At 47.5% G+C, this 14,455-nt stretch overlaps 1 protein-coding gene across 1 annotated transcript; it reads right to left on the bottom strand.

Annotated features, from left to right (window-relative positions):
• Positions 1–5,516: 5,516 nt before the first annotated feature.
• Positions 5,517–7,240, bottom strand: LOC139259598 (interferon-induced protein with tetratricopeptide repeats 5-like). Its single transcript, XM_070875087.1, has one exon. It carries the CDS (start codon positions 7,148–7,150, stop codon positions 5,792–5,794), a length of 1,359 nt encoding a protein of 452 aa, XP_070731188.1. The 5' UTR covers positions 7,151–7,240; the 3' UTR covers positions 5,517–5,791.
• Between the last annotated feature and the right edge of the window lie 7,215 nt (positions 7,241–14,455).

Below are 14,455 nucleotides of genomic sequence, written 5' to 3'. Positions count from 1 at the left end.
CTCAGCACTCGCTCTCGCTCTCGCTCTGGTCCGCCTCAGCTCCAATCATTTACCAGCTGTCCTGTGATGTCACTGCTGGATCTTTCTCCTCTCTGCTCCTCCAATGCTGCTGCTGATTAGGTTTACACTGGTCTCTCCTCTGCTGTTTAAATCTTGCCCCTCCTCCAATGCTGCTGCTGATTAGGTTTACGCTGGTCTCTCCTCTGCTGTTTAAATCTTGCCCCTCCTCCAATGCTGCTGCTGATTAGGTCTACACTGGTCTCTCCTCTGCTGTTTAAATCTTGCCCCTCCTCCAATGCTGCTGTTGATTAGGTCTACACTGGTCTCTCCTCTGTTGTTTAAATCTTGCCTCTCCTCCAATGCTGCTGCTGATTAGGTCTACACTGGTCTCTCCTCTGCTGTTTAAATCTTGCCCCTCCCCCAATACTGCTGCTGATTAGAATTTAACTCACAAAACTAACATTAACCAGTTCAGGATGAATTAGCATTTACACTATCAACCTCCAATGAGGATCTGCATGAGCTATTGAGTGAATGAATTAATTCTTGACAATTATGAAAGAGGAAGTCAGACAATAAAGTCTACATAATAGGATCCCAATTAACATTCGTTTCGGAGGCTATCACCTGAGACGGGGTGCGGGGGGAGTATAGTCAGGATGTTCTGGGGTCTTTGTGGGCCCGATCAGAGGCCGGTTAGTTGGCTGCAGAGTTCAGAGGATGGGTGGCTGCTTGTGCTGCAATGGAAGTGGTGACACTGGCCATCAGATGCTGCATCATGGTTGGGTCCACAAGTGTGCGAACAGAGTTTGCCACCACTTCCATGCCGGAAAGGATGGGCTCCAAACTCTGCTCAAAGCCCTGTGCCAAGCTGGTGAAGACCCCTCCATGCTCCGTGACATTGACCACAGGCTTTCTGGCAGGCCTGCCAATGCACCAAGCCTTCATTGTGCAAACCCGTCAGCGTTCCTCTGTAGGCTGCCCCATCGAATTCCGTATCTGAGTCCTCGGCAATGAAACCTGTCTGTGCCCTCGCCCTCCGGTGAGCTGGCACCTGTGCTATCCTTGCCACCTGCCCTGGCTGCAACCCACTCGTGCTCGGTGTCTCACCACGTGCAGATCCCGCCTCTAATCTATCCTCTAACATAGCAGTGTCAGTATCTGAGCCGGTGGCTGTGAGTGTGAAATCAAGTGACGGTCACTCTCTTCTTGCTGTTCCTCCACTGCCTGGGCAGATTGCAACTCTTGTGTATCTGAAAGGAAAAAGGCACAAGAATAAGTTGTGGTGCAAGGAAGTGAGGGGAAAGTAAGAGGTACATGCTTACACCATCTGCAGCTTGTAAATCAGCTTGTGGGATGAGAGTAAAATGGGATGGTTTTAGCCCTGTCGCTGGCCACTTGTTCAACTTTGGGCATCTCAATAAAGGCCAGCACCATCTCCTCCACGGGTGTGAGGACATGCAGACGCGCCTGTCCCCTCCAGTTAGCACCTGCTGCATTTGGTTGTATGCCACCTTGTCCAGTGAGAGAGAGGGAAGCGTGTCAGTGACTTTCGTGCAAACTGTTTGGCTGATGTGGCTGTCATGGTTGAATAGCTGGCTGAGTGTGCAAGCTGTGAGATGTCGGAGTTCAGTGTGTGAGGGCGAAGTGAAGCTACGGATGTGAGGTATGAGGCCTGTTGGTTGTTGGAGAGATTGTTGGTAGGTGAGTGATGGGGATGTGGTGAATTGAGCAGTGGGTGTGGCTCGTGTTGCAGTTGGGAAGACATGGCATTTGAAGATGCATTCACTGACCTTGACCACTCATGTGAGGTCATTGAACTTCTTGCAGCACTGTATCCAGGTCCTCGGGGCTTGACTCCGGGCACTGACTGCCACGACTATCTGCTTCCACTTCCTTTTGACCGTGTGTCTGGAGGGCCTCCGGCCCCACTGTGGATACAGAACATCTCGCCTCCTTTCCACCTCCTCCAACAAGACCTCCAGTTCTCCATCCGACAAACTTGGTGCCCGCTAGCTCCCCTGTTGTGTGGTTAGCACTAGTTGGATACACAGATCATTCAAATGAGCAGGCAGCACAAAGTTGACTTGCTGCCTGCATTGCAATCAACAGCCATGGTTTCATTGCATTTCATGATCCCTGCATCCATCTTTTATGAATGGGAAATCGTGTTTGACAAATCTGTTTTGAGTTTTTTGAAGATGTAACTTGCAGGATGGATAAGGGGGAAACCAGTGGGTGTAGTGTATTTGGATTTTCAAAAAACATTCGATAAGGTGTCACACCAGAGGTTATTACACAAAATTACGTCTCATGGTATTGGGGGTAATATATTAGCATGGATTGAAACTGGTTAATGGACAGAAAACAGAGAGTAGGAATAACCAAGAATGTTTAAGTTTGGCAGGCTGTGACTAGAGGGATACCTCAAGGTTCAGTGCTTGGGCCTCAGCTACTTACAATCTATATTAATGATTTCGATGAAGGGACGGTGTAAAACGTATCCAACTTTGCTGATGATACAAAGTTAGGTGGGAAAGCAAGCTGAGAGGAGCACACAAAGAGGCTGCAGAGAGATAAAGGCCCCTATTTTCTATTTGCTGGATTTTTGATGCCCACACATGTTAATGTATGATTTTTTTCTGTGCGTTTGCGGCAGAGAAAAAAAATTGGGACTTTCGTCAAAGAAATATTTGAATTTGGTGCAACGCTCTCCGAAGTTAGTTTGGGGCGGAGCTACAAGTCTACGGTAAAAACTCTCTGGGCATGCGCAAAAAGCTGAAGTTGCCAGGACAACCAGAGACGCTGATGCAAGCTAAAACCCACTCCCCTGAAAGGACTGCTCCCCACCGGCGGGACCCGCTGCAATCTCCGGCCGAATGGCCCTCCGGCTCCTGAACTTCAACTCGCAGGGTGACCGGGGGGGCCATTCAGTCCGGGATTGTAGTGGGTCCAGCCGGTGAGGAACAGTCCTTTCAGGGGATTGTAGTGGGTCCAGCCGGTGGGGAACAGTCCTTTCGGGGGGATTGTAGTGGGTCCAGCCGGTGGGGAACAGTCCTTTCAGGGGATTGTAGTGGGTCCAGCCGGTGGGGAACAGTCCTTTCGGGGGGATTGTAGTGGGTCCAGCCGGTGGGGAACAGTCCTTTCAGGGGATTGTAGTGGGTCCAGCCGGTGGGGAACAGTCCTTTCGGGGGGATTGTAGTGGGTCCAGCCGGTGGGGAACAGTCCTTTCAGGGGATTGTAGTGGGTCCAGCCGGTGAGGAACAGTCCTTTCGGGGGGATTGTAGTGGGTCCAGCCGGTGGGGAACAGTCCTTTCGGGGGATTGTACTGGGTCTAGCCGGTGAGGAACAGTCCTTTCAGGGGATTGTAGTGGGTCCAGCCGGTGAGGGACTGTCCTTTCAGGGGATTGTAGTGGGTCCAGCCGGTGAGGGACTGTCCTTTCAGGGGATTGTAGTGGGTCCAGCCGGTGAGGAACAGTCCTTTCGGGGGGATTGTAGTGGGTCCAGCCAGTGGGGAACAGTCCTTTCGGACGGGGATTGTAGCGGGAGGAGCAGTCCTTTTGACCGGAAATGTTCTTCCCTTGCTCCAAAAAGAGTTCCCCGTGAAAAAAAGATAATTTGTTTTCACACAATTGAAAAATTGAAAGATATAAAATTCTTACGGGGCTTGACAGTGGTAATGCTGGGGGGTTAATGCTGGGTAAATGTTTTCCCTGTCTGGGGAATTTAGAACACAGGGTCACAGTCATAGAATAAGGGATAGGCAATTTAGGACTGAGATGAGGAGAAATGTCTTCACTCAAAGGGGTGTGAACCTTGGCAATTCTCTACCCCAGAGAGCTGTGGATGCTCAGTCGTTGAGTATATTCAAGACAGAGGCCGATAAAATTTTGGGAATAAAGGGAATTAAAGGATATGGGGATAGTGCGGGAAGGTGGAATTGAGGTACATCAGTCATGATCTCATTGAATGGCGGAGCAGGCTCGAAGGGCCAAATGGCCTCCTCCTGCTCTGATTTTGAATGTTCTTATGTCTTCGGGGCTGTCCAATTTACCCCCCCCCCACCTCCGCCCTCCCACACACAGGTGTCTGTGCAGCCCCTCCAATACCTTAAAACTAGTTTCCAGCATTGCACAGACCTGGGACAATACCTCCACAGAAAAGCTGAACCCTTCCAGGGGCTGCTTTTCCAATAGGACTAAATATGATGTGAGGCGTCTGCAGCCTCTCCCAATGTTAGATTCTTCCATTGTCCCATTCCTCTGGATCTTCCCAACCATTCCTCCCTCACCTTTCTCTAATAGCACTGTGGCTACAGCTAGCAGTGTAAGGGCCATGTGTCACTCCACAATCAACAGCTGTTCAGTTTACTGCCTGTGTTAAAGGCTGGTCTGAATGTTCCTTACAGAGCTGGTACAGTTCACCATCACAAAGTGTGGATTATGAGTGACACTTACTGTCAGCATTAGCACAGATCAATGACACAAATAAAATTGTAGTTGTAGTATCTTTTTATTGGTTATTTTAACACTCAATCTCTGATATTACAGCAAATTAACATTTCTCATTGGGAAATCTGTATCTGCAACTATAAAGCTTTATTATTTTTCATCATTTTAACTTATTTTTATATCCCTTAGCCGTGGTGGAAATTAACCGCTTCCATTGAAGAGGCAGGAAATCAGGGAGCTGCGGGCGGCTCGTTACAGGGAGAGAGAGAACATAATCTTTCTTCAGGCGTGATACCGACCATCCCGTTTTAACAATGTCAGTGACTGAGGCTCCTTGTCAGCAGTGGGATGAATAAAATTAAGCCCACATTATTCTGAAGGAGCACTGGCACTCATCCTGTCCCCCACCAAACAATAATTCATCTCTTATTCAGGACTCTGATGCTATCCCGCCAGGTTTTATTGAGCAAAGGGCCCGCGGTTGTTGCTTCACCCGACAGGCTGTTGTTCCCCATCCATTGAAGAGGCTGCAAATCAGGGAGCTGCGGGCGGCTCGTTACACAGAGAGAGAGAGAAATTAATCTTTCTTCAGGCATGATACCGGCCATCCCGTGTAGCAGGGAAATTGCACAATCCGGGTGAAATCGGCCGAACCAGTGTAAAAGATCGCAGAAACTCGAGCATAAGTTCTGTCAAGCATCAACCGAGATTTCCGTGATCTTTAGCCCTGGTTTAAAAAGCTTTCTGCCCGAAGCTGGCGCCGCCCACAAAACTGGCCACACCCCCAGATAGAAATAACAAGGATGGTGAGTTTCCGCCCATTGCGTCCATTTGCAACCTTTCGAGGAGCGTTTTCAAATTGAGCTGGTTTTCTGAGGTGCCCAGGCACTAGTAGGCACAATTTAATAGGTTTTACATCTTAAAAATATTTAAATTATTAAAAGTCTGACTAGTGTGCAACAATAAAACTTATAACTGGTTCAGTATAGATTTTAAAGCCATTTTCATCACCTTAAATCAGGTAAAGCACAGCTGAAAGACTGACTAAAAATATTTAATTTTGCAGGTTACATCCATTTTCAGCTGTATCAATAAAGCTGCACCAATTGCCACTCTTAAATATATCAATGAATATTTTTAATGCAAAAAATAACTGATTATATTCTGTTACACTGACTGACTGCACTGGTTCTTGGAAGATTTTACGTTTGTAATTAAGCAAATGCATTTAGTGGAAACTTAAACTGTAAGCTAACCAGCGTAACTTCAAGTGCAATTTGCACCCAAAGCAGAAACTCTACCCGCTGTGTTTAGTTTTAGCTGGGAGAGTCGTCGTTGATTTAGATAGAAAGGCGTAATTCACAAAGAGCACTTAGATATTCTTCATTGTCACAATCAAACTCCAAGGCCTTTTCAAAGCACTCAATAGCTTCACACTTCTCCCCATCCAGCTGGTGCAGTAACCCAAGAACACCAAAGGCCTTGCTGTCTCTGGGATTCCTGTCAATTTGTTTTGTTGCAATCTTTCTCAAGTTTTCGCGACACAATTGCCATTCCACTGTGTCACGTTGGATTTTAAGTCCTTCCAGAAAATAGCTGATGGCATTTGATTCAGATCTTTTGTGATGCAGTTCATATAACCCAAACTGCGCATTTACTGCCTGCTTATTATCTGGATGAATATCCTCTAATTTCAGTAGATTACTGTAAATCTCCTCTGCTTTGAGATATTCTCCATTTAATGAACAGATTCCTGCAAAATCCAGTTGTGCAAAAATAAATGTTAATGGGCGGGGCTCAAATGCCTTTTCAAAATGGTACTTGCATAGTTTGATCAACTCAGCTTTCTGTTGAAAAGCAGCATTGCGAGGGTCTTTGCTGCTTGGATATTTGATCAGTTGAAATAGTTTTTTTCTGTAACACAGACCTATTTGGTGGTGTATGAAGGTAGAGTTTGGGGTAATTTCTAATGCTTTCTTCAATAGCTCCACAGCTTTTTCCACATCTCCTTCTCTTCTGTAAAATTTTGCTGCATAACGAGTTACATATGGAAGATCAGGGGACTTCTGCAATGCTTGTTCAACTAATTTCAGTGCTTCCTCATTTTGATTGAACTCTTGTAGTTTTAGAGCCAACAGCACCATGGCTACAGAGTCATCTGGATCAAGTTCCAGCACACGTCGCAACTGCTTCACTGATTGGCTGCGGTCACCACTCTCTGGGGTACCAGAAAACCCTTCCAGACGGAACAGAGCAGTTGCATAGCCAACGTTCCATTCAGTGTCATCAGGATCTTCCTCCAGAGCCTTCTCAAAACATTCCTTTGCCTCTTCATAGTATTGATCAGCAGAAGTCAACAGTGACCAACCCTTCTCCCCGTATACTTCAGGTATCAGTGCTGTATACCGAGAGCCATCAGTAAATTGTTTACAGATCATCTCCAGCTTGTCGAGGTAGGACTGGGCCTCTGTCAGTTGGCCCATGTGATAATATACCCAGGCATAGTTTCCATAGGTGATGATGCTTCTTCTTTCAAATTCATGTTCATGGTTCTCCCTCAGAATCTTTTCAGCTTCCTTTAAGTTTTGAATTGCCTCTTCACAGTTGCCTTGCAGACAGTTTACAAAAGCGAGGTGGTTGTAAGACCTGGCCTGATATTTCACACCAGCCTGTATTGAATCTTGCAATCTATACTTCATGTCGTCCAAGTCAATGTTTTCTTTCTGTGGGCCCCACGTGAATTGACATTGAAGCTGATCGAGCTTCACTTTCAACAAATCCTTCTGTGTGTTGCTGCAAGAGAACAAAATTCATCAAAACCCGTCTCAGACTGGCTGTGTCACCCCCTCCCCTCTCTCCGGTTTCTTTAACTAAAGCCTTCTCCCGACTCCTGGACCCACTGACCATGAAATCTCTGGTCACACAAAGGTGACCTCTGCTAAAACCACTGCAAAAGGAAAAGGGATGACTGCAAATCTCAGCTGTACTTACACTGGTCTCCTTCATGCTGGCTGATGTACCAGCTCATGGACATTTAGTCTTCTCACCCAATGTGCAGCATCACCTCAAACACTCCCACTCCCAATGATATGAACAGGAACATTGATTGAAGTTCTGAGGCTGCCTGTTGGTTCACCCATTACATCTCCTTCTCATTCATGTATTCCATTCTGAAATGGGAGCTCCTCACTAAAAAGATCAGAGCTAATTCTAAAACGCTCTCCGTCTCACATTGGCAGTCCAGGTAACTCTCCACTGAACAGGAACGCCAACCTGGTCCTCATGGACCCTGCTGTCTGTGAGCCAGGTCATTCCAACTCCAACATTCAATTGAAGTTCTTTAAAATTATGAAAAGTTTTGATAAGAGTGCTTACAGAGAGAATATTTCCTCTTGTGCGAAAGAGCAAAACTGGAGGCCATCAGTATAAGATAGACACCAAGAAATCAAATCGGGAATTCAGCAGAAACTTCTTTACCCAGAGAGTGGTGAGAATGTGGAACTCGCTACCATAGGGACTGGTTGAAGCAAATACTATAGATGCATTTAAGGGGAGACCCGATAAGCAAATGAGGGAGAAGGGATTAGAGGGTTATGCAGATAGAATTAGCTGAGGAAAGAGAGGAGAATGCTCGAGTGGAGCTTAAACCAGCATGGTTGGACCGAATGGCCTGTTTCTGTGCTGTATATTCTACGTAATCCTCTGTAATCCTACCCTTAAAGCAAAAAAGAAGGTCCAACACAAAGGATTCTGAAAGACCATGTTTCATGAACTGACTCTTATCCTGCTGAAAATCTTTCACCATACAGGTGAGATTTTAAGCCAAGGCAGTATCTGCCTGTTCAAGTGGTTCAGGTGGACCTTAAAGATTCAATGGCACTATTTGAAGAAAAGCAAGGAGATGTATTTTCCAATATTCTTCCCTCAAGCAAAACCACCAATAACAGATCCTCCACGAATTCTGCATTCCTCCAACTTGGGCTCGTGTCCATCCTCCACCTAACACACCAATGTTGGCCGTGGCTTCAGCTAAACTTTGCCACCTCACTATCCCACTTTAAGACTCTCCATAAAACCTCTCTTTGAATAAGCTTTTTGTCAGCCTTCTAAATATCTCCTCCTTTGCCTCGGTGTCAATTGTTGTCTGATTAATTTGCTGTGAAGAGCCTTGGGATGTTTAAAGGCGCTATATAAATGCCAGTTGTTGTTGTTGTGCAAACTGAGTTGTCACATTGCCCGACAAAACAACAGTGACTGCACTGCAAAATAATTCACTGAATGTGAAGCACTTTGGGACATTTCTGAGAGGTGTGATAAGGTGTTACATCAACAAAAATTCTTTCTTCCTTGCTGTTAAACTCACGTCGATACACTTCATCCCCCAGCCATCCCAGCTTCTCCTTGCACTCTACTCCGCCGGCCTCTTGTTCCTGTTGGCTCTCGTCTCCCTCCCCCCACAATCCAAGCTGTCATTCTTACCCCTGCCCCAGTTCATGGTGGCTTTCCTCCCTTTGCTGCTCTGTTCAAACTGCTGCACCTGTCCTTTCCCCCAGTTCATGTCAGCACTCTTCTCCCCCGCCCCCATTCTCAATGTAAGTCAGCACTTTTCCTTCTCCTACACACTTTAAGCTGGCACTCTCCTCCTGCCTTTCATGCTGTGTCCATCCCCCCATCCCAGTCCATGCTGTACTCTCCCTTTGCTTTATAGTTCAGGTTGCTTTAGTTTGGATATATGAAAGTGCTGGAAATCACTATTTTACATTAGTAGATCCCTTCTAGATTCCCATGGAACACAAAGTGAAACTTTCTTTCTACAAACTCTGGATATGACCTGAGGGCACTTACAGGATACATCTTTCCACGACAGTATAATATTCAAGTTTAACTTTGTACTTTCAACAGAGCCCAGTCAAAAATAATTTAAATTGTTGTTTGAGTTATAATCCTATGAACAGGTCTGCCTTTTGCCTCATGTTTACTGACTATCACCAGTCTTGGTGCAGCAGTGTTCCCTTATCTGTGTGTCTCACTGTGAGCCACTAATCCCAGCTCTCTGCATTTCAACTGCTTTGTAATGTAAGCTACTTTATTTCTGAAAACTAGCTCCTTCGATAGTGTACATGTAAAATTAAATAAAGGAGGAATTCCAATGACCGTTACCTCATAGTGCTGATCGATGGACAATGCGTTGAATTCCCTTTTCAGCTCCAACTGTACTTCCAATGGAGAGTTGATCGAGAAGTGTGTTGATGTATTGTTTTCCAGCTCGTTTATACTGTTCAGTCAGTTATTTCTTAAATCATTGTCTGAATGTGAATAGAAACTAAACCTATAAAACGTAACAAAGAACCAAATGGTTGAAAACAGGTGCGAAATGGAGCAGTGCTAATAAGACCCGCCTGTTTGAAAGTCTGGATTTAGCATACAATTTTAGTCCTAATTGGTGATTACCACAATTTGAACGCCTGGAGGTACTAAACAGACACCTGGGACTAAAAATTCGATTGCGTAGCACCTGTTGTTTGGGCGCTACAGGCGCCTTTTTGGGTCAAAACAGCATCCGCGCCGTGCTCGCACAATTCTGGTGCAGGCCGTGCTGGACACCATCTTTCTGAGGACGTTAGTGTCGGCGCTTGGAGCGTGTGCCAGATTATGTAGATTGGGAACATCGTGACCTCAGTCAGCGTGCAATGATAGTTTGACACCAGAACTGCTATTTTCATCCTCAATGGTGCAGGAAACGCCCTGTGTTACCCTCGCACAGCTGAACAGGGTTCAGCAGCTGAAAGGACATCCGACCAGTATATTTAAAGGGATCATCAACCACTCTCAGGTCAGTTGCTGATTAATTTCCACTGGCTCTGTGTAAGTTTGTGGAACCGTTTGTATTGTGTTCCTAACACAGATGAGGCTGCGCACAGGGAGGTTAAATTAACAATGACCTCAGTCTTTAATAAGATACTCCAGATTGAGGAACAGGCCTTAGAGGCCGGCTTATATACAGTGCTCCCAAGGGATGCTGGGATCCCTTGGGACTTCAGGGGATGAGCTCGCTAGTGGCAGAACATGGAAGTACATGCTTTACAGATACACAACATCACTCCCCCCACCCCCAAAGTCAAAGTGAAACTATTTACAAGGTGAGGTGATCGGGAGCCTTTTTTTCCCTGGTGGACCGTGTCGGTACAAATGTCTGTTCTGGTGTGTTGCCTGTGCCCTCGCTGGGCTGGCGTGTTGTTGGTCCTGCAGGGCTGCTAGGTGAGCCTGGCCTTGCTAGGTTGTTGGACGTGATGGGTTCAATTTCCTGGTCCGGCGTGGTGACGTTGATCCTTTGGGTGTGTGTTGTGGGCTCGATAAAGGTGGTGTCTGCTGTGAGTTGTACAGGGCAGTCTGTGAACCGCAGCCTCGTTTGGTCCAGGTGTTTTCTGCAAATTTGTCCATTGTTTAGTTTGACTACAAACACCCTATTCCCTTCTTTAGCTATCACCGTGCCCGCGATCCACTTGGGACCATGTCCATAGATTAGCACATACACAGGGTCATTCAGATCAATTTCCCATGACACAGTGGCACGACCATCGTTTACATTTTGTTGCTGCCGCCTGCTCTCTACCTGATCATGCAGGTTGGGGTGAACCAGCGAGAGTCTGGTTTTAAGTGTCCTTTTCATGAGTAGCTCAGCTGGGGGCACCCCTGTGAGCAAGTGGGGTCTTGTGCGGTAGCTGAGCAGTACTCGGGACACATGGGTTTGGAGTGCGCTGTGACTCGTTTAAGGCTCTGTTTGATGGTTTGTACTGCCTCTCTGCCTGCCCATTGGAGGCTGGTTTAAACAGGGCCGAGGTGACATGTTTGATCCCATTGCGGGTCACGAATTCTTTAAATTCGGCACTGGTGAAACATGGCCCGTTGTCACTGACCAGTATGTCAGGTAGGCCGTGGGTGACAAACATGGCCCTCAGGCTTTCAATGGTGGCGGTGGCGGTGCTTCCCGACATTATTTCACGTTCAATCCATTTTGAAAAAGCATCCACCACCAGGAACATTTTACTGAGAAACGGGCCCGCATAGTCGACATGGATTCTCGTCCATGGTATGGAGGGCCAGGACCACAAACTTAGCGGTGCCTCTCTGGGCGCATTGCTCAACTGAGCACATACGCTGCATTGCCGTACACAGGACTCTAAGTCAGAGTTGCTACCAGGCCACCACACGTGGGATCTGGCTATCGCTTTCATCATTGCTATCGCCGGGTGTGTGATCTGGAGATCCGAGATGAACGTCTCCCTGCCCTTTTTGGGTAGCACTACACGGTTACCCCACAACAGGCAATCTGCCTGAATGGACAGCTCATCCTTTCGCCGCTGGAACGGCTTGATTGGCTCTTGCATTTCAACGGGGATGTTGGCCCAGCTCCCATGCAGTACACAGTTTTATTACTAGGGACAGCAGAAGATCTTGGCTGGTCCAAGTCCTAATCTGGTGGGCCGTGACAGGTGATTTATCATTTTCAAATGCTTCCATGACCATCAACAAGTCTGCAAGCTGCACCACCATCAACAAGTTTGCAGGCTGCGCCATTTCCACCCCCGCGGTGGGCAATGGTAGCCCACGGAGAGCATCCGCACAGTTCTCAGTGCCTGGCCTGTGGCGGATGGTATAATTATACGCTGATAGCAAGAGTGCACACCTTTGTATGCGGGCTGAGGAATTAGTATTTATCCCCTTGTTTTCAGCAAACAGTGATGTGAGGGGTTTGTGATCGGTTTCCAGCTCAGATTTGAGGCCAAACAGGTACTGATGCATTTTCTTTACCCCGAATACACACACTAATGCCTCATTCTCAATCATGCTGTAGGCCCTCTCGACCTTAGACAAGCTCCTGGAAGGATAGGCGACAGGTTGCAACTTCCCCGTAACGTTAGCTTGTTGTAATACACACCTGACTCCGTACGACGATGCGTCACATGCTAGCACAAGTCTTTTACACGGGTTATACATTACAAGCAGCTTGTTGGAGCATAAAATGTTTCTGGCTTTCTCAAAAGCATTTACTTGGTAATTTTCCCCATACCCAGTTCTCACCTTTGTGCAATAACACATGGGTGGGGGCTGTAAAAGGGTGCTTAACCCCGGTTGGAAGTTACCAAAATAGTTGAGGAGTCCCATGAACGACCGCAGCTCCGTGACGTTCTGTGGCCTGGGTGCGTTCCTGATAGCCTCTGTCTTGGCGTCTGTGGGCCAAATGCCGTCCGCCGCGATATTTCTCCCCAAAAACTCCACTTCTGTTGCCATGAAGACGCATTTCGACCTCTTCAGCCGCAGTCCTACGCGATCCAGTCGCTGGAGGACCTCCTCCAGGTTTTGTAGGTGCCCGGCGGTGTCCCGACCCGTGACCAATATATCGTCGTGAAAGACCACCGTGTGTGATACCCTCTTGAGTAGGCTCTCCATGTTTCTCTGCAGCCGACCGAATTCCAAACGGGCATCTGTTGTAGATGAACAGTCCCTTGTGCGTGTTGATGCAGGTGAGGCCCTTCGAAGACTCCTCCAGCTCTTGCATCATGTAGACCGAAGTCAGGTCGAGCTTGGTGAACGTCTTGCCTCCTGCCAGTGTCACAAATAGGTCGTCTGCCTTTGGTAGCAGATATTGGTCCTGTAGCGAGAAACGATTAATAGTTACTTTATAATCGCCGCAAATCCTGACCGTGCCATCACTTTTGAGTACTGGAACAATCGGGCTGGCCCACTTGCTGAATTCCACTGGGGAGATGATGCCCTCGCGTTGCAGCCTGTCCAGCTCGATTTCCACTCTCTCCCTCATCATGTGAGGTACCGCTCGCGCCTTGTGGTGAATGGGTCGTGCCTCTGGGACCAAGTGGCTCCGCACCTTCGCCCCGGAAAAGTTTCCAATGCCTGGCTCAAAAAGGGAAGGAAGTTTGTTAAGAACCTGAGTACATGAGGCCTCATCGTCATGTGATAGCGCTCGAATGTCATCCCAGTTCCAGCGGATTTTGCCCAGCCAGCTCCTTCCAAGCAGTGTGGGGCCATCGCCCGGGACAATCCAGAGTGGCAGTTCATGCACCGTGCCCTCGTAGGTGACCTTGACCATGGCACTGCCCAGGACAGTGATAAGCTCTTTGGTGTACGTTCTCAGTTTCGTGTGGATGGGGCTCAGGGCTGGTCTGAATGCTTTGTTGCACCACAGTCTCTCAAACATCTTTTTACTCATGATGGATTGGCTAGCGCCAGTGTCCAGTTCCATGGCTAGGGGCAAGCCATTCAATTTTACGTTTAGCATTATAGGTGGATATTTTGTCGAAAATGTGTGCACCCCGTGTACTTCAGCATCTGCCTCCTCTCTCTGAGGCTCGAAATTGCTTTGATCCACCATGGACCGATCTTCTTCTGCCATGTGGTGGTTTGCAGGTTTTGCAGAGCTTGCAGCTCATCTGTAAGCTCGTTGGAGGTGCCCCATTGTTCCACAGCTCTTGCAAACATACCCTTTGAAGCGGCATGAATAGGCTGAATGGAAGCCTCCACAACGCCAACGAGGTGTGAATTGCCTTGCATTCATCCGTTGTTGGGGACTCTGAGTCATCTGGGTCACCTGAGGCCTGCTGGCAGTTGCAGACTCGTGGGTTCTGCCCTGTACATTTCTGATTGCAAACACAGTTCCAGTTAATTTATGAACATTGCTAGCACTTGTGTGCTGAGAGATTTCTTTGGTGTTATCACTGGTGGACATAAACGCCTGTGCTATCGCAATGGCCTTACTGAGGGTCGGTGTCTCTACAATCAAAAGTTTTCATAGGATGGTTGAATGGCCAATGCCCAGTACAAAAAAGTCTCTGAGCATTTGCTCCAGATAGCCATCAAACTCACATTGTCCTGCAAGTCGCCTTAGCTCGGCGACATAGCTCGCCATTTCCTGACCTTCAGATCGCTGGCACGTGTAGAACCGATACCTCGCTATCAGCACGCTCTCCCTCGGGTTAAGATGCTCC

Source organism: Pristiophorus japonicus, chromosome 3 (genome assembly GCF_044704955.1).
Source record: "Pristiophorus japonicus isolate sPriJap1 chromosome 3, sPriJap1.hap1, whole genome shotgun sequence".
Classification (NCBI taxonomy): Eukaryota; Metazoa; Chordata; class Chondrichthyes; family Pristiophoridae; genus Pristiophorus; species Pristiophorus japonicus.
Note: the sequence above shows the minus strand (reverse complement) of the source record. Positions and strands in the feature narration are given on the sequence as shown.